Below are 23,772 nucleotides of genomic sequence, written 5' to 3'. Positions count from 1 at the left end.
ACCACTGCACCACCAGGGCTCCTTGGTTTTCATATACAGTAGGGCTTTTTTTTTATTACGGACAATTTCAATCACACACAAAAGAGGGAGGGAGGAGTGTAACTAACCCCCATGTACCTGTCACCCGGGATCAACACAGCCAGTCTTGCTACACCTTCACCCCGGCACCCTTTCTTGAGCCCCTTGGATTATTTTGCAGCAATCCCAGACATTTCATCCAGAAACACTTAAGTCGGTGTCTTTAAAAGGTGAAGACTCCTCTCTGTCTTTTTACCATGTTGCGGGACCTGAGTGCCGGCTCTTTGTCCACAGAATGTGGCCATGGCTGTCTACAATGCAACCACGTGATTAGGGCTTCACACTCACTTCCAGGGCGGTGTGTGAGGGCTACAAGCACAGCGTGGAAGCTCCTTGATGAAAAGACTTTACAAGAATTAGGGTTTGGGGGTTGTACGTTATAGGCGCTCCCTGGCAGCACTTCTAGGAAGCATAAGCGTGTCTTTGAATCTAGTGCTTATTTGGAAAGCCTCATGGGAAGCGCTGTTGGCACCTGGTGCTGGGATCCGTGCTTAGATGCGGCGTGTGACGTTGGCTTTCTTGGTGTGGGGCTGAGTATCCTGTGAGAAGCTCTAATTATCTCTCTTTTCAGCACTATTTCTCAGTTAATGGGGGCTTCTAATAGTATGCTTTCTAATAGTATAATGATGAACTGTACATTGAAGTTTTAAATGAAAGTAATAACCCACCCAGCCTGGAGAAAGTTGGAATCCAGGGAGACACAGGTTGGGTATGGGCTTGCTTTGGGTACTTAACTTCTCTTTCCAGCCGCATATTTGGTGTCTGGTCTGTGAAATATAAACCCCTCCCTGGCCAGGTGGTGAGGAGAATGAGAATGAATGCATACCTGGGTGGAGCCCCGCATGCCACCTGCCGTGTTGTGGTTTGTGATGGTTACCGTGATGGTAACCAGGCCTCAGCCAAGAACTTAAGTCCACTGTCATTCGGCACTCGCAACAAACTCTGCCATCAGCAGCATCAAGCCCGTTGTGCGGAGGAGCAAACTGAGGCACAGAGAGGTTAAGTCACTTGGCCGATGGAACAGTTGTGACAGAGGCAGTGGTTGAATGGTAGATTCAGCTTCAAAAGTCGAGCTCTAACCACTGCACACAGTAGGCAGTGCCTGTTACTGTTATTTTTACATTATTACTATCTCACTTAAACTCTGCCAGCCACCACCACCACACTGCCACCAGCAGCAGCAGCAATGCCACCGTCGCCTCCATCACCATCACCACCACCATCATCTCCACAACCATCACCACCACCACCGCCATCACTCCACCTCCTTCACCACTTCCGCCTCTACCACCATCACCACCACCACCACCGGCCCCACCATGAAAGAGACCATGCAGACAGAGAAGAGAGAACTGAAAAGCCATAACCAACCTTTGCTTACATAAAACCATAGTAACCAACGCAACTTGGGCGATTGCATGGAATTTTCTGCCAGCATCTTTATTCCATGTTGTGTCCATAGAGGAAACCCACAGCTCACACTGGGTGTGTATGGTTGTCATGTGTACTTATTCCCTATAGAAGGCTGCCTGTTACATAGTTACAAAGTGAAACATGTTCTGAGAGCCTCTGGAATCTCCTCTGCTCTTTACATGCCTCAGTGGGCCCCTTTGTTTGCAACAGGGACGAGCATAATTTAAAATTGCCCATGTTTGTCTCTGTAGTTGCTACTGGGAAGCTTGGTTGTCTTTTTTTTTTTTTTTCTGGCTTTGCATGACCTGAAATTCTAGATACCCAGTTAACCTGGTATTTATGCTAAAATGCAATAGGTTGTAAAATTGTTTTGAACCAGGGCCTTTCCTAGGGCAGGCTAGGAGATTCCTCCTTGGAGGCTCCACCTCTGGAGATTCAGTGCAGATACTGCTTCTAAGTAGGAGCAGACAGAGGTGGAACTGTCTCGCAGATTTCCAGGGATTTCTGAGCTGAGTCAGCCCTCAGGTACGGGCTGACCCTGGCTTGGAGGAAGAAGAGTGGAAGGAGCCCCAGGCACCCTGAGGTTTTGTTTGTTTATACAGAGCACCGGGCATTGGAGGCAGGTGTGGCAGAGTAATGTGGCCCCAAAGGGGAAGCAATAAAGCCAGCCTGGGAAGGGCCTAATTCCTTCCTGCCCTTCCTTTTATAGGAAATCTCTTCTACATGCCTTTTAACATATAGAGCTGAGAAAAAAAGACCAGAATGTTCACAGATTTTTAACCTAAGGAATGCCCACTTTAAACCACATTGAATGTTAGCAATACTTTCTGCTAGTATAATATTACTGAAAAGCCTCTTTGTTCATTTTAAAGTATAGTATCCTAACAAAAGGGATGGAGACTTGCTAGGGGCGGGGTGTCAGAGTGGAAGTTCTGGAGCCCAGAGAAAGGAGCCCTGGGGCTCCTTCCAGTGTTCCTTGGGTTTGGCTGCCATCTGGTTTCCCACATCTTTCCAACTCAGGCCACTGGAAGAGTGCCTTACAAAAATGTATCTGCAGCTATGTGGAAACCCTGGTGGCGTAGTGGTTAAGTGCTATGGCTGCTAACCAAGAGGTTGGCAGTTCAATTCTGCCAGGTGCTCCTTGGAAACTCTATGGGCAGTTCTACTCTGTTCTATAGGGTTGCTATGAGTCAGAATCAACTCGACGGCATTGGGCTTGATTTTTTTTTTTTTTTGGCGGCTATATACTGTGAATGAGTGGACACATTGGATTAACTATGTATGTTCTGATAATATTCAGCAATAATGGATTTTACTTATTAAATTGAGGCGCAAAAATAATACATTAAAACCTGTGAACGCTGGAATCTGTGTAAGGCAGAAACCTGTTAGAGAAGGAAAACTCAAATATTTACCACTAAAACGAGCGAGAGAAAAGTGATAAGACTGCACCCTGTTAAAGGAGAAAACTTGTAAGACCTGGAAAAACAAGGCAGTCCTGTCGAATTCTGGCTCTCACAGGTTTCACTGTATTTTATGTCAGAGTCGTGCTGTCTCAGAGAACACTCACAGAGATGAGAATACATCAGAGAGTTGGGAAGGAAATCTGATTAGGAACTTCGAATTATTAGTGAAGGGTCTTTCCTTCCATTTATTTTGGAGTTCTTTCCTGGGGGTGTTATATAATCTGATGAAAGTAAAAAATATTCCATAATATAAATTTCTTAGGCGTATTTTTCACAGCTTTTTTTTTTCTGTTGCTAGCTCCTTTTGGAGACAATAGTAATTAAAATATTTCCAGTCCTCTAGAGTGTTCTAAGTGAAGAAGGAGCTGAGGCAGCTGTCCATGAAGCTCAGTTGAAAAGGGAAGTGGAGAGGAGACAGAGGAATTTGAAGATATTAGAGGACATTCTTGTTGGCAAGCAATAGCCAAGCCCAGAGTACCTCATCCTGGAATTTTGCCTCTGTCATTAAACAAAGGGCTATGGTTTCAGGATAAGCCCTATTTGCATAGGTATGTGACTATTTGCCTTTAAGGTGTGCACCTTGAAGCAGGAGGGAGTAAACTGAATGAAGACCTCCCCCACGCTGTTGACCTGTGCAGGTTACAGAGAATTGAGCTCACAATCTTCCGGGTTTACCCTGACGCTAAGATTTTTGTATGCGCCACATTCTTCCGATGCTGCCATCAGCCTCCTTCTTTCTTGAAAGTATTTTTGGAAGTGGATCTCCAGGCCTTTCTTTCTAGTCTGTCTTAGTCTGGAAGCGCCACTGAAACCTGTCCACCATGGATGATCCTAATGGTATTTGAAATACCGGTGACGTAGCTTCCAGCATGAGAGTAACACACAAGCTACCACAGTATGACACACTGATAGATGGGTGGTGGCCCTTGAAAATAACCACTCATAAACCCACCGGATTTATTCTTGAGAGTTTTCCCAAGGCAAGCAAAGAACACAATTACATGAACCATTGCAAAAACATTCAACTGAAGTCTGAACTGTGTCTTCCAAATAAATCCCTTCCTCAGTGGTTAAGTGCTACAGCTGCCAACCAAAAGGTCAGCTGTTCAAATCCACCAACCGTTCCTTGGAAACCCTATGGGGCAGTTCTACTCTATCCTGTAGGGTCAGTATGAGTCAGGATCAACTCAATGGTTATGAGGTTGTTTTTTTTTTTTTCTTGGTTCTCTAAGGGTAGACCAGCAGTACCCCGACCCAAGCCATCTTTAACAGTCAATCCACAAGTCTTAATCTAGTGTTCAAAGGGCTCAAGACCTCCACCTTTGAGACCCCACTCTCCGTAAGACACTGTTAGGTAGAGAGGAAGGGGTTTATCTGGAAGGCACGGTTCAGACTTTTGTTGCTTATTTTTGCAATGGTTTATGTAATCAAGCTCTTTGCTTGCCTTGGGAAAACTCTCAGGAATAAAGCAGGTGGGTTTATGGGTGGCTATTTTATTTTCAAGTGCCAAAAGGGAAGAACGCGCTTGGTATTTCTCAGGTTGAAAGAAGTAAAGAAAAAATTTAACCCTTGAGTTGCAGTATTGAAGGATTCTACTGGGAAAATATTAAACAAAGCAGGAAGCATCAAAAGAAGGTGGAAGGAATACACAAAAAAGTCATTATACCAAAAAGAATTGGTCGATGTTCAACCCTTTCAGGAGGTAGCATATGATCAGGAACCTGTGGTACCGAAGGAAGAAGTCCAAGCTGCACTGAAGGCATTGGTGAAAAAAAAAAAACAAAAAAAGGCTCCAGGAATTGACAGAATACCAACTGAAAAGTTTCAGCAAATAAATGCAGTGCTGGAAGTGCACACTCCTCTATGCCAAGAAATTTGGAAGACACTACCTGGCCAACCCACTGGAAGAGATCCGTATTTATGCCCATTCCCAGGAAAGGTGATCCAGCGAAATGCGAAAATTATTGAACAATATCATTAATATCACACGCAAGTAAAATTTTGCTGAAGATCATTCAAAAGTGGCTGCAGCAGTGTCTCAACAGGGAACTGCCAGAAATTCAAGCTAGATTCAGAAGAGGACGTGGAACCAGGGATATCATTGCTGATGCCAGATTGATCCCAGCTGAAAGCAGAGAATACTACAAAGATGTTTACCTGTGTTTCAGTGACTATGTAAAGACATTCGACTGTGTGGATCATAACAAATTATGGATAACATTGCGAAGAATGGGAGTTTCAGAACACTTAATTGTGCTCATGTGGAACCTGTACATAGATCAAGAGGCAGTCATTTTTTTTCAGACAGAACAAGGGGCCACTGTGTGATTTAAAGTCAGGAAAAGTGTGAGTCAGGGTTGTATCACCATACCTATTCAATCTGTATGCTGAGCAAATAGTCCAAGAAGCTGGGCTATATGAAGAAGAACAGGGCATTGGGATTGGAGGAAGACTCATTTAACAACCTGTGTTATGCAGATGACACAACCTTGCTTGCTGAAAGTATAGAGGGCTTGAAGCACTTACTGTTGAAGATCAGTATGGATTGCACCTCAACATAAAGAAAACAAAAATCCTCACAACTGGACCAATGAGGAATATCACGATAAACGGAGAAAAGATTGAAGTTGTCAAGGATTTCATTTTACTTGGATCCACAATCAACAGCCACGGAAGCAGCAGTCAAGAAATCAAAAGACGCGTTGTATCAGGCAAATCTTCTGCAAAAGATCTCTTTAAACTGTTGAAAAGCAAAGATGTCACCATGAAGACTAAGGTACACCTGACTGAACCCATGGTGTTTTCAGTTGCCTCATATGCATGCAAAAGCTGGACGATAAATAAGGAAGAACAGAGAAGAATTGACACCTTTGAATTGTGGTGTTGGTGAAGAATTTTTAATATACCATGGACTGCCAAAAGAATGAACAAATCTGTCTTGGAAGAAGCACAACCAGAATGCTCTTTAGAAGCAAGGATGGTGAGACTACCTCTCACATACTTTGGACGTGTTATCAGGAGGGATCGCTCCCTGGAGAAGAACATCATGCTTGGTAAAGCGGAGGGTCAGCGAAAAAGGGGAAGACCCTCAACAAAATGGATTGACACAGTGGCTGCAGCAGTGGGCTCCAGCATAACAACGATAGTGAGGATGGTGCAGGACCAGGCGGTGTTTGGTTCTGTTGTGTATGGGGTCGCTATGAGTCAGAGCTGACTCGAAAGCAGCTAATAACCACATTTTGAAGTGCCACCACCCATCTGTCAGTGTGCCATACTATGGTAGCTTGTGTTGCTGTGATGCTAGAAGCTATGCCGCTGGTATTTCAAGTACCAGCAGGGTGATCTATGGTGGGCAGGTTTCAGCGGTGCTTCCAGACTAAGACAGAGTAGGAAGAAAGGCCTCGAGATCTACTCCCAAAAATTAGCCAGTGTAAACTCTATATCACAGAATATTGTCTTGAATAGTGCTGGAAGATGAACCCCTTAGGTTGACAGGCACTCAAAATATACAGTGGCCACAAGAAGAGCATAACAATGATTATGAAGATGGCACAGGGCCAGGCGGCATTTGGCTCTGTTGTAGTTGGAGTGGTCAGGAGTCGGAGTTGACTCCATGGCTACTGGTGGTTTATTTTCAAGGGGACTGATCCCTGTGGTCTCAAGTCTTGGCTTAGTTGAGTCCTGCTCTGGGGCGTTTACTCCCATCCCAGGCCAAGTTCTCTGTCGCCACTGCAGGTGATAAATATATATTGTTTCTAATTAACTTTTAAACATCCAGAAGCATTAGCAAACTGCTTCAGAAGGAGACACCTAAAACCCAAGCAGTAAAGATTTAACAGTTGTATTTAAACAGTTGCATATAATGGGGATTGTCTATGGAGCTTCATTGAAAACCAAGAATGGATTCTCATGAACATTGTTGTATAGCAGGAAGCCTCTATGATCAGGATCAAGGTTGCTACCTGTTAATTGGTATTTAGTAGATGTCGACCCTTGAGATCTGAGCACTTAGGAAGGCTGACTAGCTGGAAAAATCCACTACACATGGCATTCAGGTGATCCTGCATTCTGCTGTTCCAAGAGGGTGACCCTGTCAGATAACGAAGGCCCCCCCGCTGTGTGTAGTGGAGATAGAATTTAATCCCCATGGAGGATAACACCTTAATACACTAAAAGGAGATTACTTGGTTTTAAAGCTTCCTTTCTATTTTGCTTTCATCCATTTGACAAATCAGGCATTATTATTTAGAGACAAAGGCTACCCCGGAAAAGGATTTGACCCTAATGGTTGTCTCTCCCAGTTGGCCCCATAGGAACAGTAATTGTGTTCCCTTTGGCTGTATCAAAATGTCGGAGCAAGCCCAGATTGATATTTTTATTAGCTTTTTTACGGTTGAACACAGAGGCGAGGCCAAGGCATTGCTGGTCTGTGTGACTGATTTCATTTAGTGGGTGGGGAAGCCATAGGGCTGGAGGAGGCAAGAGGACGCTAAGAAAAGATGTGCGGATTAACGTTGTTAGTTGCTGTTGAGTCGGCTCCGACTCATGGCCACCTCAGGTAGAACAGAACAAAGTGCTGCCCAGTTCGGCACCATCTTCCTGATCGTCGGTGTGTTTGAGTCCATTGTTGTGGCTATTGAGTCAATCCATCTCATTGAGGCTCTTTCTCTTTTTTTGCTGACCCTCTACTTTACCAAACATGATATTCTTCTCCAGCGATTGATCCCTTCTGATGACGTGTTCCAGAGTAAGCGAGCTGAAGCCACATCATCCTTGCTTCCAAGGAGCATTCAGCTGTACTTCCTCTCAGACTGATTTTAGATAAACAGACTGGCCCATTTAGTGATTCCATTTGCTTTCCTGATGTGGCTTGAATGGCCAATTGTGAACTGGGAGTTTAAAATACTTTTTTTTTTTTTATCTTCACCAAGTGCTTGGGCTACTTATATGTCAAGAAACAGAGTGTCGAGAAGCTTTATGTAGAACTGATACAAAAGGGAACTAAACTCTTTCTTGCCTGAATCAAGGCAGTAATTAAGCTGCCAGAGTTCTTGGTAAAATTCTAATTGTCTTGTTATAGAAGGTTCTAGAGAAATAACAGAAGTGACCGAGTCATTGTTTGTAGAAGCAGTAGAAGGCCTGGTTGGTTGAGCCACAGGACAGTGAATTTTCTGTGTCCTGTCATTTGCGTGTGTAACTCACTCAGCATCAAAATCCAAATGCGTTTCTCAAAAAAGAATTGTTTAAAGATCATTTATTTTTAAAATGAAAAGACGACATTTCTTAGGCAAACATTTTTTTGTCCCGACCTTTTGTGAACTCTAGAGATGCAATAACATGCTGAAGTTGTGTGGCTAATCCATGTAAATCAATCTTTTGAGAACAATGCTCCAAGAACGGGTTGAAATAAGGGTTCTGAAACTTTCCACTAGTATTGAGAGAAGGCAAGATGTTCTTTTTACGATCTGTGTGATCATGGGCATTGACTCATGGGTATTGGAAATTGGCCCCTTGCTAGAGGGTCTCTGTCTATGTGCTACGTTTTTATTTGAGCGGGGCTGGCGGGAGGGGCCGACAGGGGCAAGAAGTTGGATATAGGGATAGTTTGGTGTGGAGGAGAAAGGGGAGTTAGCTAGGGCATGAGGAAGAAAAAGGAGGAATGTTCTATCCCTGAACTTTGTGACGAAATATTATTTGGACAGTTTGTCCACTTGGTATTTTAGATTCTGATAAATACACCAGAGGATTAAAGAGTTTTCTCTTCCTCCCCAAGTGACTCCCTACAGTGGGGGTCAGCAGCTCCCTTGGGGAGACTAGGCGTCAGTCCTGCCTTATTCTCAGCTGTCCTGATGACTCAGTTTTGGCCAAACACGCAGACAACCTTCAGGACCTAAGGGGACCAATCCCATGACACAGTTCCCAGCATGCTCCTGGCCTCTCCCCGCCCCTTCTTCCTACTGCCCTTCCTCGCAGCTGGTGTACACCTGTCACCTGGCCTTGTAATTTGCAGACACTGTGCTTACTTGGCATTCTGCCAGGGAGGGTTGCTGACCCCTCATTCTAGAAGATCTGCTCCTGTAGACAGGATTGTGTTGCAGATACTTGATATTCTTCTGTTCGGTAATAGGTATAAAAATCATCCCTCTAAAATGTTTTATGATTTATATCAGGGATCTGATTTCGATTATTCCTGATGTAATTATTTGTCTTCTAGGTTCTTAAATCACCTTCTTTTATAAATCCATTTTTGGTATTGCTGTATAGTTCTGTAATAATATGACATACATACACATGTATATCATATGTTCTTTGAATTACCCCCAAGTTATTGAAAACCATGATAGGTTAGAAAAAAAATATTTAGGTAGAAACAATTTCTTGTGCCCTGAGTACATTTTTTATTTATTTATTTTTTCTTGTAATGTCTATAACTTTTCTTTTTAAGGCTCATTTCTTTAGCAAGAGAACATGGCTAATGACTTTTTTTATATGTGAATGTGGAAGTATCTAGGGAATTTAAAATCAGCTGGTGTGGAAGAATAGAATAAAGCAATATTTAAAGAAAAAAAGCTTTGCTATTGATCACATGAACCAGAGCCTGATCCCAGAAGGACTAGATGGTGCCCAGCTACCACCACCGACTGCTCTGACAGGGATCACAACAGAGAGTCCTGGACAGAGTGGAAGAAATATGTAGAACAAAATTTAAATTCACAAAAAAAGGCCAGACTTACTGGTCTGACAGAGACTGATGGAACCCCCAAGACTATGGCCCCTGGACACCCTGTTAACTTAGGACTGAAGCCACTCCTTTCAGCCAAAGATTAGACAGTCCTGTAAAACAAACAATAACACACATGCAGAATGTGCTTCTTAGCTCAGTCAAGTGTCTGAGACCAAATGGGCAACTCCTGCCCAAAAGCAAGACGAGAAGGCAGGAAAGGACAGGAGATAGAGGAATGGAGACGGGGAACCCAGGGAGGAAGGGGGAGCATGCTATCAAATCTTGGGGATTGCAACCAATGTCACCAAACAATATGTATATACATTTTTGAATGAGAAATTAACTTGAGCTGTAAACTTTCACCTAAAGCAGAATAAAATTAGAAAAAAAAAATTTGTTATGTGTGTAAAGGACGTAACAACTACATTATGACAAGGCAGAGTTTGTTGGTGTTGTTAGTGGCCGTCCAAACCAGAAAAACCCATTCCAGTTGAGTCGATTCTGACTCTTAGCGACCCTATGGGACAGAGTGAGTAGAACTGCCCCATAGAGTTTCCAAGGAGCACCTGGTGGATTCGAACTACAGATATTTTGGTTAGCAACTGTAGCACTTAACCACTACACCACCAGGGTTTCCAAGCGGCCGCCCAGTCAACTCCAACTCATGGTGACCTCATGGACAACAGAACAAAACGTTGCCCGCTCCTGCCTCATCCTCACCATCACCAGCATGTTCGAGTCCATCGTTGCAGCTGTTGAGGCAATCCATCTCACCGAGGGTCTCCCTCGCCCTCATTGGCTTTAACTTCACCAAACACAATGTTTAAGCTCCTGAGAAATCTACCAGGAAGAAAAGATTTGGAACGCTGTTTCTAGTTTTCACAATTACTACAGAATAGAGAAGATGTAGCTCTGAATGTTTATCCCAAATTTGAAGCTTTAAATTCTGGTCCTAGCTAACTCACAAAGCCCAGATTGTTTTGTTCTATGAGACAAAGAGGTGTACAGTATGGCTTCTCCTTGCTCTCCTTGTATGACATTTTATCTGTTCTCGTGCCCCCTTAAGGTGGTGTCTTGTGATGTGGTCGGTGAAGCCATTCAGTTCATCGTTTCTGTACTGCCTGCTTCTCCTGAAGGCATGGGGCGCCGACTCTATGACGTACGGCTCTCCCCTGTTCATTTACAGGTAAGTTTTTCAAATCATGGGCAAGCAGTTCCCAGCAACTTGTAGGGTAAACAAGGTGTGAGTTACATGATATGAATACCTGTATTTTCGTTCACTACCTTTCCTTTCATTATTCTCATACTGTAAGGGTCCGTATCATATTATATCTGTAGGAAGTTTTAAAAATGCATATATACGTATCTGTATATAATACTATATAGTATATCATATAAACAAACAAAAAAAAACCAACCTGTTGCTGTCGAGTTGATTCCGACTTATAGCGACCCTATAGGACAGAGTAGAACTGCCACATAGAGTTTCCAAGGAGTGCTTGGTAGATTTGAACTGCCAACCCTTTGGTCTGCAGCTGTAGCACTTAACCACTACGCCACCAGGGTTTCTGTGTCTATCATATACTCTAGTATATAATGAACGGTATAGTATATAGTAAAAACCAAACCAAACCTATGGCCTTCGAGTCAGTTCCAACTCATGGTGACCCCATGTGTTACGGAGTAGAACTGTGCTCCATAAGGTTTTTTTTGATGGTAATCTTTGTGGAAGCGGATCGCCAGACCTTTTTCCCACCTCATGGCACCACTGGGTGGGTTTGAACCTCCAGCCTTCAGGTTAGTACCTGAGAGCATACTGTTTGCACTATCCAAGGAGCCTTCAAGCAGCCCAGAGAGAGTCACAAATGCAAACTGAAGAAATGTAGTCTTGGAGGTTGTGTTTATTGTATTATAATGTTCTTAGCATTTTAGCTACTCAGACAGATGTAACTCAGTTGTATCTCTGATCTTTCAACACAGTTTAAAAGCAGTATGTGGATTACCTGCCAAAGCAGAGGCAGTTGCTGAAGACTTGGTAAATTATTAGTGCTGAAGCCAAGAGCCATTCCTCTTCTCTAATGTCTACAAATTAAAAGCAGTGCCAGCAAGCAGAATGACAGTACCTCGCAGCCACCTGGCTGGTGGGGAGGGAAGGGGCGACTCAGCTACCTGTGGAAATGAAAGTAAAATACATTTTTTCCTATAATGACCTAGAATTATAGGGCAACAAGGAGTCCCTGGGTGGTCAAACAGTTAATGTGCTTGGCTGCTAACCAAAAGGTTGGAGGTTTGAGTCCACCCAGAGGTGCCTCAGAAGAAAGGCCTGGCAATCTGCTTTTTGAAAAATCAGTCATTGAAAATCCTATGGAGCACAGTTCTACTCTGACACACATGAGATCACCATGAGTAGGGGTTGACTTGATGGCAGCTGGTCTAGGACAAGGGAAAGGAAGGTGGAAATGGCTGCGAAGCTGGGAGGAGTCATTTCTCTTATCCTGTTTCTAGGTCCAGAGTTGAAAGTCCCTGAGCCTTCAGGAGCATACTCTAAAGCTATTCTCTTCTCCCCCTCTGTTTGTAGGGGGAACGGATGGTGATGTGAACAGCTAAGAATTTTGCTTTAGAAAAAGCGTCTGGCTGAAAAATGGAGGGTCGTGTATTAGTTTTCCATGGCTGCTGTAACCAGTTACCAAAAACTTAGCTTAAAATGACACGTGTTGCTGTTCTGGGGGTTAGAAGTCTGACGTGGGCCTCACTGGGCTAAAATCAAGGTGTCGGCAGGGCTGTGTTCCTTTCTGGATGCTCTGAGAAAAAAAATCTGTTTCCTTGCTTATTTGGGTTGTTGGTAGAATTCAGTTGTAGGACCAAGGTCCCATTTTCTTGCTGGCTGTAAACTGAGGGCCAGTTCCAGCGTCTAGAGGCAACCTGCATTCCTGGGCTCAGGCCCCTTCCTCCGTCTTCAAAGCCAGGGATTGAGCCTCGTGTCACAGCTCTCTGTTCCCTCTTCTGCCTCCCTCCTCCATCATTAGGGACTCGTGTGATTAGATTGGACCCACCTGGGTAATGTGGCCTCCATCACATCGGCAGAGTTGCCTTCATCATGTAAGGTCACATTCACAGGTTTCAGGGATTAAGGTGTGGACAACCCTGGGGGCCATTATTCTGCTGACCACAGATAGACTGAACTGGGTGAGGTGGGATCAGAGATCATGGCCCAGGAAGAGTTGACAGGACACTGGCCAGCTCTGATGCTGTCTTTAGGGTATTGGGGGTAAGGGGCTTCCATGACCAGGCCTAGGAGTAGGATATCCTGAATTCTCCTCTGTTACTCGTCTCTGTATACCTTGGTGATGCTCTCAGAACGAGATATGCGAAGCACAGATGATTAGTCTTTTAAAAAAGACTGCAGAGTTGGGATGACACCTGGTCTTCAGCCACCAACGTTGAGGTTCCTCTCTGAGTGGTGGGCTGAGGCGAGGGAGGTGCTGGTAGGGGTGGGGGGTACAGTGATGAAGAGGGAGGTGGAAGGAGTGTGGGCTCCTCCTTCTCATTTTAAAAGTGCATATTACACCAAGAGGGAGGCTAAGGAATTTTCTATGAAAATAAATGAATACATGAACACACATACACATACCACACACACGCATACACAGAGACACACACATAATACCACACACATGCTTCTACATTCACACACAGACACACACCACACACACACACATCTACATTCACACACAGACACACACACACATCCACATTCACACACGCACATGACACACACACTCACACACCACCACACACATCCACATTCACACACAGGCACACACCACACACATCCACATTCACACACACACGTCACATGACACACACACATCCATATTCACACACAGACACACACCACACACCACACACACACACACATTCACATACACACTCACACATCCACATTTACAGACACACCACACACACACACACACACTCACACACATCCACATTCACACACAGACACACACCACACAGACGCATGCATGGACACCTACGTACACCCCCCCACACACTCATACTCACACAGACACACACTCTTGGACACACTGCTCACACATACACACATAGCAATAACATACACAGCAATAACGCATACACCGTACACACACGGACATACACACCACACAGACACACACACGGAGGCACATACATACTCCGTACACACACACACACACACGCTCTCACACATGCGTACACACATACAGTACCCACACACGCTCACTCTCACACAGACACACAGTTGCACACACAAACGTATGCACAGGTCACTCACACACATCCAAGCTCTGGTAAAGAGCAGACCTCCAGTAACCAGTTGGATTTCTCTTTCCAGCTAGAGCTGCGCCTGGAGGAGAAGAGAGAAGACATCCAGATCAGGTGGTCCTTCATCAGCCTGCCGGAAATGGCCATTCAGATCCGGCCCAAAGCACTGCGGGAGGTCAGTCCGTAAGTTTCTGTGAGAACACCTGAGCGCTGTAACAGCTGCACTGGGAAACCGAGGCTCAGATCAGCGATGCCCACAGCGACCTTGCCTCATCCCCAGCCGTCCCTCCCAGGCGCACTGGAACCATGTGGATCTGACCTTTGGGGGCACCAGGGCCGTGTGGGGGTGGCTGCGAGTGAACTTGATGGGGGCTCTCCGTGGTGGCTGCACTCCAGCACCACTAGGAAGCCTGATGCCTGGGTCTCTTCCAGGGCGTGGGTTGAATTAGTCTGGGAATTTTTTTTTTTTTTTTTAGTTTTAAAGAAGAGGGGTTTATTGTTTTGGAGGCTAGAAGTCTGAAATCAGGGCACTGGCGGCAGGGCTATGCTCTGTCCACTCTAGGGGAAGACCTTTCCTTGTCTCTTCTGGCTTCTGGTAGCCTGAGACCCTGAGACATCTCTTGGTACTCTTTGGCTTGTAGATGTTTTCTTCACATGGCACTTTCCCCCAGTGTGTCTCTGCTTTTATGTCTGTTTAGGACCTACCCTACTCCAGTGTGATCTCATTAACTTAACTCATAACGACAACAACAAAAAACATTTTCAAACAAGGTCGTGTTCATAGGTACAGAGGTTAGAACGTCAACATATTTTTAGGGGGGCACAACTCAATCCAGAACAGGGAGCAAGAAAATATGATTTCTGAGGGAACTGTCATAAAACCTATTTATTGCAATTACAACTTCCCATAGGATGTCCAAGGCAGAAATTTGCCTAGCAACTTTCTCAGGGGAAACAACCCAGGCAAGATAAGGGGCATTGGCTGAGTGTCCTGTATTCACAGTTCTGGGTGTCAAATGCTCTGTTACCTCCAGAGGCAAGAATGCAGAGTACCAATGGAGCCTAGACTCACTAAGTATAATCTGGTCCGGAAACCTGAGAATCCCCACACCCAGCATCTTCACCCCGATCATATAGAAGCTATGTAACTGAATGTTCCTATGTTCTCTGTTCAGCGAAGTGTAAAGGAAAAAATAACTGGGTTATTAAGTCAGGAGAACTGGCCCTAAGGCTGGTTTGGCACTAAGTAGCCCCTTTATTGGTCTGACCCCATTTCAGGCCGTGTGATTTGGTGGACCTCTTTCTGCGTGGGTGTTCTAGAATCCTCAGTAGTTTGCATATTAGTCTTTGTCCTGCTTTATCTTCTTCCATTAGTCTGGGATTTTTTTAAAGGACCTGTGTGCACCCGAGGTGGAGAGTGATTGAGTTGATACCGTCTTAGATTTCCATTAACATTCCATCCAGCCTCATTATCAGATCCCCTCTGCTACTGGCAAACCCACTGCTGTCCAGTCGATTCCAACTCATAGTGACCCTGTAGGACATAGAGCTTCCCATATTATTCTGCTTGAGCTCAGACACTTGTTCCCAAGAGCTGGAGCTCCCTTCTTCCCACCTGATTTGTAAGGGCGCATCTCAAACCTGAAGGCAGTTCCCACCCTGCTTCTAATGGTTTTGGGTATTTGAAGACGTGAACTTGGGAGTGGGGACTGGGAATGCCAAGTTAAATTGGTCTCATGACTTCCAGTTGCTAGAAAGATCGTATAAAATCATTTATAGCCGAGGCTTCGTTTATTAGGTTCTTCCTTTACCATGGAAACCCTGGGGGTGTAGTGGTTAAGTGCTACAGCTGCTAATCAAAGGGTCAGCAGTTCAAATCTGCCAGGTGCTCCTTGGAAGCTCTATGGGACAGTTCCACCCTGTCCTGTAGGGTCGCTGTGAGTCGGAATCGACTTGACAGCACTGGGTTTGGTTTTGGTTTGGTTTCCTTTACCATGGCTTTTATGATCTCCTGGTCCTTTTACTCTGTTTCAGAGGTTTATTCAATTATTGTGGTATCGCTACAGCCAAAGCAAGTAAATTTAATAGTTTATCTGCAGTCAGTATTTTAACTTTTCATGGATGCACATAATTTTTAAGCTAATAAATTAGAATTCTTTTAACTTGCTGCATCAGAATTACAGTTTTTACTAGGCCATTCAGTTATACCAGGCATGTGTATTAGGTATCCCTACCTTGCCCCCAATTTATTTTCTTTCTTTTCCTCCTTTCCATGTCTGTGTCCACCCAGGCCTATGATCCATACAGAAACTTTCGTGATTGCTCCCCCAACACTGCCGAACAAAGTTCAGGATTTCTCGAGAGATCTTTTTGCCTCAGAATACATCCCTCTGAGGGAGTGCAGATTCTGTGCTCCAAAAAATATTTGAATTGATGTTTTTCTCTGCATGGTGATGCTTCCAGTTTGATATAAGTAAAGCATAACATTTAAGTGCTTGGCTGCTAACTGAAAGGTTGGCGGCTTGAATCCACGCAGCAGTTCCATAGGAGAACGTCCTGGTGCTCTGCTCCCCAAAAAATTACAGCCAAGAAAACTCAATAGGGCAGTTCTTCTCCATTGAATGGGGTCGCTGTGAGTTGGAATTGCCTTGACACACCCAACAACAACAACAAAGCTTGTTTGCTTCTGTTGGTATCTAGTATTAGTCTTTTCTCCCCATCCTTGGGATTGAAATTTCCTTTTTGAATATGTAAAATATTCACATCGATCAAAAGCCAAAACTCCATGAAAAGTTACACGCACAGTCCAGTCTCCATCCCTGTCCCTTCTCCTCCCTCCTCACCTTCTGTTCTCTTAGGGTTTACCTGTCCTGTGTTTCTTGGCAGAAAAACAGGTGTGTGCGCAAATGCACACCATCTTATTTCCCCTTTCTTACCCAAAGGGCGATTGTTGTTTTTAGGGGCCTTCAAGTCAGCCCCACGCATGTGGCAACCCCACGCACAACAAAATGAAATGCGTTGTGATCCGTAGGGTTTTCACTGGCTGATTTTTGGAAGTGGAACACCAGGCTTTTCTTCTAGTCCATCTTAGTGTGAAAGCTGAGCTGAAATCTGTTCAGCATCACAGCAACATGCAAGCTTTCCCGACAGATGCGTGGCAGCTGCATGTGGGGTGCACTGGCCAGCATGCTATATATGCCCTTTAATCCTGGCTCCTCTTCACCCGAGGTCACACCCACTTCTTCAACCATCACCTGCTCCTGGTATTAGTGAGAAACGTGGCTTTCCCAGTAAAGAGATTCTGTAGAAATAAGCCAGTTCTGGGTAACCGGCTCCCTGGGCTCCCTGGTAGATAAAGATGGTATTCTGTGGGGAGAGGCCAGGAAGCTGAAGGGAGCCCAGGCAGCTGCTCTGGAGATCTGGAACCTGACCAAACCCGAAGCTCAGCTTTCCCTGTTGGTTTTCTCCTCTGTCAAGTGGGGGAAGATCATGGGAGTTAAAAAGATAAGCAGAAACACACTGTGGTCTATCCCTGCAATGCAATATTACTCAACCATAAAAAGGAATGAAGTCCTGATAGACGCTACGACACGAATGAAGCTCCAAAATATTATGCATTATGCTGAGTGAAAGAAGTCAGAAACAAAAGAGCCAATGTTATATGATGCCATTTATGTGAAACGTCCAGAATAGATAAATCGATAGAAACAGAAAGCAGACTGGTGGCTGCCAGGGGCTGGGGGAAGGCGGGAGGAGGAGGGTGACTGCTTAGTGGGTACCAGGGTTTTCTTGTGGGGTGATGGACTTGTTCTGGAACTTTCTCTCAGTGGTAATTGCACCACAGTGTGAATGCAGCAAATGCTACTGAAATGTACCCTCTAAAGTGGTTAATTTTATGTTAGGGGAATTTCATCTCAATAAAAGCCAAGGTAAGCATATCAAAGGATGTATTCAACAAAGAGATGACTCACTGAATTGTACAGTTGAAATGGCCAGCTTTTTGTTATACATAGTTTACCACAATTATATATATGTGCATATATATACTTTACAAAGAAACCCTGGTGGCGTAGTGGTTAAGGGCTACAGCTGTTAACCAAAAGGTCAGCAGTTCTAATCCACCAGGCGCTCCTTGGAAACCCTATGAGGCAGTTCTACTCTATCCTGTAGGGTTGCTATGAGTCAGAATTGACTCAATGGCAATGGGTTTGGGTTTTTTTACACTTTCGAAAAAGAATCTGCCTTTTTAATGACTCTCATGTACACTAATATTTGAGATCAAATGTATAAACCATATTAAATAGTCATGGCTATACCAAAATTAGTTGGTTTCTGATACAGAATAAACACTGCTGACTGCAAAACAAAGCAAAAACCTAAAGCTGATGTTAGCAAATGATCTTCATGTGGGAATTAAAACTGCCAAAAATAAAATAAAATAAAAGGATTATTTCAAATATTTACTGTTTGAGTTCAAATAAAAATCATCGTAGAATTTTTTTTTTTTTTTTTTTTAAGAGAGAGAGGTTGGTGTAACAGTTAAAACCACAAACCTCAACCATTTGGGTTTGACTCCTGGCTTGGCCATTTATGAGCTGTGTGACCTTCGGCATGTTAATTAACTTCTCAGTGCCTCAGTTTACATATCTATGAAATGGGAATAATATTCAAGGCAGCTCTGATGATTAAGTGAGTTAATACATGGAAGTGTGTAGAATTGAGCTGAGCATATCGTAAGGATGCCGTATTGGCTGTTTGGATGATTACTATTGTAGAGGTCCTGGCAAAGAGTACATTTTCAATAAGTGGCAGATTTGGACCCAGTTTGCTGTAAGATGACCTGGCAGACCAGGGACTGGGCCAGACCAGGCAGTCATCCTTGGGACAATGCTCCAGTCTCCTAAGACAGAGTCTTCAATGTCATAACCTTGACAGCCCATCCCCTTTGGCATATAACAAAACCTAATCAAAGAAGTGAGTACCCTATCACCGTTGCCATATCCCATTGGTTAGAAGCAAGTCACAGGTGGTGGAATTATCCACTGGGGTCATCTTAGAATTCTGCCTGCCAGAGACAGCAGAGATTAGGGTTGCCTGTTTTTGTGCTTTCTACAAAGGAATAATACAGTGTGTCAGGTTTCTTTTACTCAACATTATGGTGGTGAGATTCTTCCATGTCGTGTGTCATGGTACATTGTTCATGCTCGGTGCTGTGTAGTATTCCATCATGTGGCTGCATCACAGTTTATTTACTTCTGGCTATTGATGGGCATTTGGGTAGCTTCCATTTGGAACTATTCTAAAACGTGAACACAAACCTGCTGATTATTAGCTTTATAGGTCTTAATGGAACCCTGGTGGCACAGTGGTTAAGAGCTATGGCTGCTAACCAAAAGGTCAGCGGTTCGAATCCACCTTGGAAACCCTATGGGGCAGTTCTACTCTGTGCTGTAGAGTTGCTATGAGTCAGAACTGACTTGACAGCACTTAACAACAACAACAACGGGTCTTAATACCCGGTAACGTAAGTCCTCCAGCTTTGTTGCTTTTCCACAAACTTGTCTTCCCTCTTCTTGACCCTTTTCATTTTCTTGACTACTTTTTAATTTCCAAAAAATATCAAATCTTATGCAAGAAAGAAAACCATGTGTTCACATGTTTGGGGAAAAAGACTGAAAGGATGTACATAGAATATTAACATTTCTGTGATACGCGTGTTTTCGTTTTTAGAATTTTTTTAATAACAAGCATGAATTACTTCTCACATCAGTAGAAAGGACCAGCTTTCCCAGAGAAGAATGATCGAATGTCTTCTTTGCTGCAGCCTGACTGCGGCCAAAACAAGGGTAGATCTAATACCAGATGTGCTTCATATCGGGGCCGTTGTAAGGAGTGGTGTGTATTTTGCCTATAATTTTGCATGAGTGCTTGGTGAGGTAATGATTAATGACTGTTTCCTCCTTCACTAGGACCAGATGGGTGAGACCAGTGCAATAGCTGAAACTCTCAAGGATATCTTGAAGCATCTGGTTAGCTCTGCTTCCCCGTCGGTGGTTCTGAGCACAAAGCCGACGAGTGTCAAGGAAGTTCAGGTAAGCCCGCTTACAGGGGTGGGTGCTTGGGAACCCCGTGAGGGACCATGGCCCACCACCCCTGGAGAACCTGTACCTTTCCAATGTCCTTCCACCTCCATGGCAGAGCTGAGATGTGCGATGCTTGCTGATCAGTCATGGCCACGATCACAGGAAGGAAGGAAGAGGTGCCACCTTGGCCAGGCTGGGCTGCTGTTCATGGGACCACTCTCCTCTGGTCCTGGTTCTCTGATTTCCAGGAGCCCAAACGTGACTTTTGACTGTCCATTCAGAGCTTGCCATCCTGGATCTCCTGCCTTCCAGGATGGAGGTACCGGGGAAGCCAAACCAGTCCTAAGAGCATGGCGCCTGAAGCAAGCAGAGCAAGGCGCGTTGGACAGACTGAGATTATTGAATCCAGTCTGGGGACCATGGCCAGGCAGCCTGAGGAGCCACCCTGCCTACAACAGCCTCCCCCCTTGGAGACAGAGGTTTTCTTCCTTGGACAGGGCTAGACTAATGAGGTCCATCTCCTTTGTGCAGCCCATTGTCCATATTGCCGGCCTCCCTCCCCTCTGTGGGCCCTGTGCGCCATCTGATTCGGTGGCAGATTCTTTGGCTAGATCCTTGTCTGGAGCACTTGCCCTGGTCACCCTCATTGGACCTAAACTCTCCGATGTTCATTGGCAGCACACCTGCAAACCTCTGCTTAAGTGTGTCAGTTTTCTCAACTATGGGCTGATCTTTTTATTATGACTATGTGAAACATAAGTTTATTGCCCCTAACCTTATATATACACACACACATACATATATATATACATATATATGGACAGTTAGGGGCAATATATGCAATATATATATTGTTGTTGTTAGCTGCTGTCAAGTCAATGCTGACTCATTGGGACCTTATAGGACAGAGTAGAGCTGCCCCATAGGGTTTCGAAGGAGCTGTTGGTAGATTCGAACTGCTGACCTTTTGGTTAGCAGCCAAGCTCTTAACCACTATGCCACCCCACCAGAGATCCATATATATATATATTTGAGGATACATATATATATTTGAGGATGAAGAAGGATGAAGAATTGATGCCTTTAAATTATGGTATTGGCAAAGAACATTGAATATACCATGGACTTCCAGAAGTGTGAACAAATCTGTCTTAGAAGAAGTACAGCTAGAATGCTCCTTGGAAGAAAAGATGACAAGACTTTGTCTTATATACTTTGGACGTGTTATCAGGAGGACCAGTCCCTGGAGAAGGACGTTATGCTTGGTAAAATAGAGGGTCAATGGAAAAGCGGAAGACCCTCAACGAGATGGAGTGACACAGTGGCTGCGACAGTAGGCTCAAATAGCAAGAACTGTGAGGATGGAGCAGGACCAGACAGCGTCTTCCTTCTCTTGTATGTAGGGTTGCTATGAGTTGAAACTGACTCGATGGCCCCTAACAACAACATATATATATTGTTGTTGTTAGTTACTGTCTAACCAGCACCTGGCTCATGGCGACCCCCTGTGTTACAGAGTAGAACTGCTCCATAGGGTTTTCTTGGCTGTAATCTTTATGGAAGCAGATCTCCAGGTCTTTTCTTCTGCAGAGCCGCTGGATGGGTTCCAACTACCAATTTTCCTGTTAGCAGCAAACTGCTTGCACCACCCAGGTTCCTTATCTATAAATATAATAGAAACATACATACATAGGAGATTTATTTATTTACAGTTCTTATGTAGCATGGTAGAAGATCCGTCTTTATAGTTCTTGCTGAGGTCCCTTTGAACATACGACTTTCAACTGATTTTATGGTGCCGGTTCTCGGTCTTTGGTCCTTTTTATGGCAGGTGTCACAGCTCTTAGTGTGCAGAGTCTGGAGACTCTGGTTCCTAGGACAAATCCCAGTTGAGCACGTGTTTTGTACTGGACTTTTTTTTTTGGGCACTGGAGGTTTTGAGAATATCAGAAACCATCCTTGCCCTCCTGATACTCCCAGCTCAGCAGAAGGAGCAGACAGCAGGCGGGCGAACAGAGGTGAATGCGAGGTCCTTTTACATGGATATTGTACAGTTTCCTAGAGGCACAGGCCAGGCTGCAGGGTCAGTCTCCCCAGAGAAGGCGTCAGACCAAGCTTCCCAGGAGGTGAGGGCAGAGTGTCAGCAGCGGCTCTTTCTGTGCTTTTATCCTGGTGGCTTATTTCAGATGAACACTTCTGACCAGTTTTGAATATGAGAATAAATTTGGATGCTGACACTGGAGAGACTTCACAAAATAGTAGTATATTTTTAGAATGCATTGATTCAGAAAATAAAAGAACCCAGACTACCATAAGCTAAATTTGTAATACTCTAAAATAAAGTTGCATGTTTTATTTCTCAAAATAACATATGTATACAACTGAAGAAAATATTTCATCTCTACCCCAGGCATGTGGATCATGCAGTCTTCAGTGCTCGTGGCCTGGGTTTTGGGACTTTTGCAAAGACTTCTTGATCCCCTAGTCCCTCTCAGCTCACATTGGGAGCACCTGCTTCAGAATAGTGTTTTCTAGAATACGAGTGTCATGTGAGATGTTAGCGCTCTGCCCAAAGAGCATTCTGATACCCCGATCTGATACCCCTGTCTGGAACATTCTGCTTCAAGGACTCCCAAACACTGTAAAATGGGAGGAGCCCCCTTTAAGGAAAACCCTCAGCACTGAGTAAAATGCGGAAGCTAGTTTGAGATCTGCTGGTTTGAAGGTGGGGTCCTCTGGTTGTGGGGGTGCTTTTTTTTTAATTGCACTTTAGATGGAGGTTTACAGAACAAACTAGTTTCTCATCAAACAGTACACGTACTGTTCTAAGACATGGGTTGTCAACCCCACAACATGTGAACACCCTCCCTTCTCGACCTTGGGTTTCCTATTACCAGCTTTCCTGTCCCCTCCCGCCTTCTAGTCCTTCCCCCTGGGCTAGTGTGTCCCTTTAGTCTCATTTTGTTTATGGGCCTGTCCAATCTTTGGCTGAAGGGTAGACCTCAGTAGTGACCTCATTACTGAGCTAAAAGGGTGTCCGGGGACCATACTCACAGGTTTTCTCCAGTCTCTGTCAAGCCAGTAAGTCTGGTCTTTCTATTTGAGTTAGAATTTTGTTCTACATTTTTTCTCCAGCTCTGTCTAGGGCCCTCTATTGTGATCCCTGTCAGAGCAATCAGTGGTGGTAGCCGGGCACCATCTAGTTGTACTGGACTCAGTCTGGTGGAGGCTGTGGTAGATGTGGTCTGTCAGTCCTTTGGACTGATCTTTCCCTTGTGTCTTTAGTTTTCTTCATTCTTCCTTGCTCCCGAAGGAGTGAGACCAGTGGAGTGTCCTAGATGGCCACTCACAAGCTTTTAAGACCCAGATGCTACTCACCAAAGTAGAACACAGAACATTTTCTTTATAACTGTGGTATGCCAGTTCAGCTAGAAGTTCCCCAAGACCATGGTACCGTGGGGGTACTTTTTGCTGGAAGCGCCTTGATGCCCATTTGAGGACACCAGGAGACCTAAGATGAGCCCAGCTGCACCCGCCCTTCATTCTCTTGAAAGTGAGTCGCCCAAAGGGCCGTTAGCTATTCCCCAGATGGATTCCAGCCTCTGTCTAGGGGTAGGAAATGGTCATGGCTGAAGAGCCCTAGCTGTTTGTGTCTGGGAGGTGTGGCCTCCTTTGCTAGTGAGCAGTGGACAGAGGGCAGTCT

The 23,772-nt window shown here is 44.6% G+C and overlaps 1 protein-coding gene across 1 annotated transcript in view; it reads left to right on the top strand.

The window, feature by feature from the left end:
- C2CD2 (C2 calcium dependent domain containing 2) overlaps nucleotides 1-23,772 on the top strand; it is a 78,570-nt gene that overhangs the window by 24,964 nt on the left and 29,834 nt on the right. Inside the window, exons 3-5 of the mRNA XM_003418979.4 lie at nucleotides 10,748-10,867; nucleotides 14,057-14,161; nucleotides 19,956-20,078. Coding sequence (XP_003419027.1) covers nucleotides 10,748-10,867; nucleotides 14,057-14,161; nucleotides 19,956-20,078 — 348 coding nt within the window. The remainder of the gene's footprint in view (nucleotides 1-10,747; nucleotides 10,868-14,056; nucleotides 14,162-19,955; nucleotides 20,079-23,772) is intronic.

Source organism: Loxodonta africana, chromosome 2 (genome assembly GCF_030014295.1).
Source record: "Loxodonta africana isolate mLoxAfr1 chromosome 2, mLoxAfr1.hap2, whole genome shotgun sequence".
In the NCBI taxonomy this organism is placed as follows: domain Eukaryota; kingdom Metazoa; phylum Chordata; class Mammalia; order Proboscidea; family Elephantidae; genus Loxodonta; species Loxodonta africana.
Note: the sequence above shows the minus strand (reverse complement) of the source record. Positions and strands in the feature narration are given on the sequence as shown.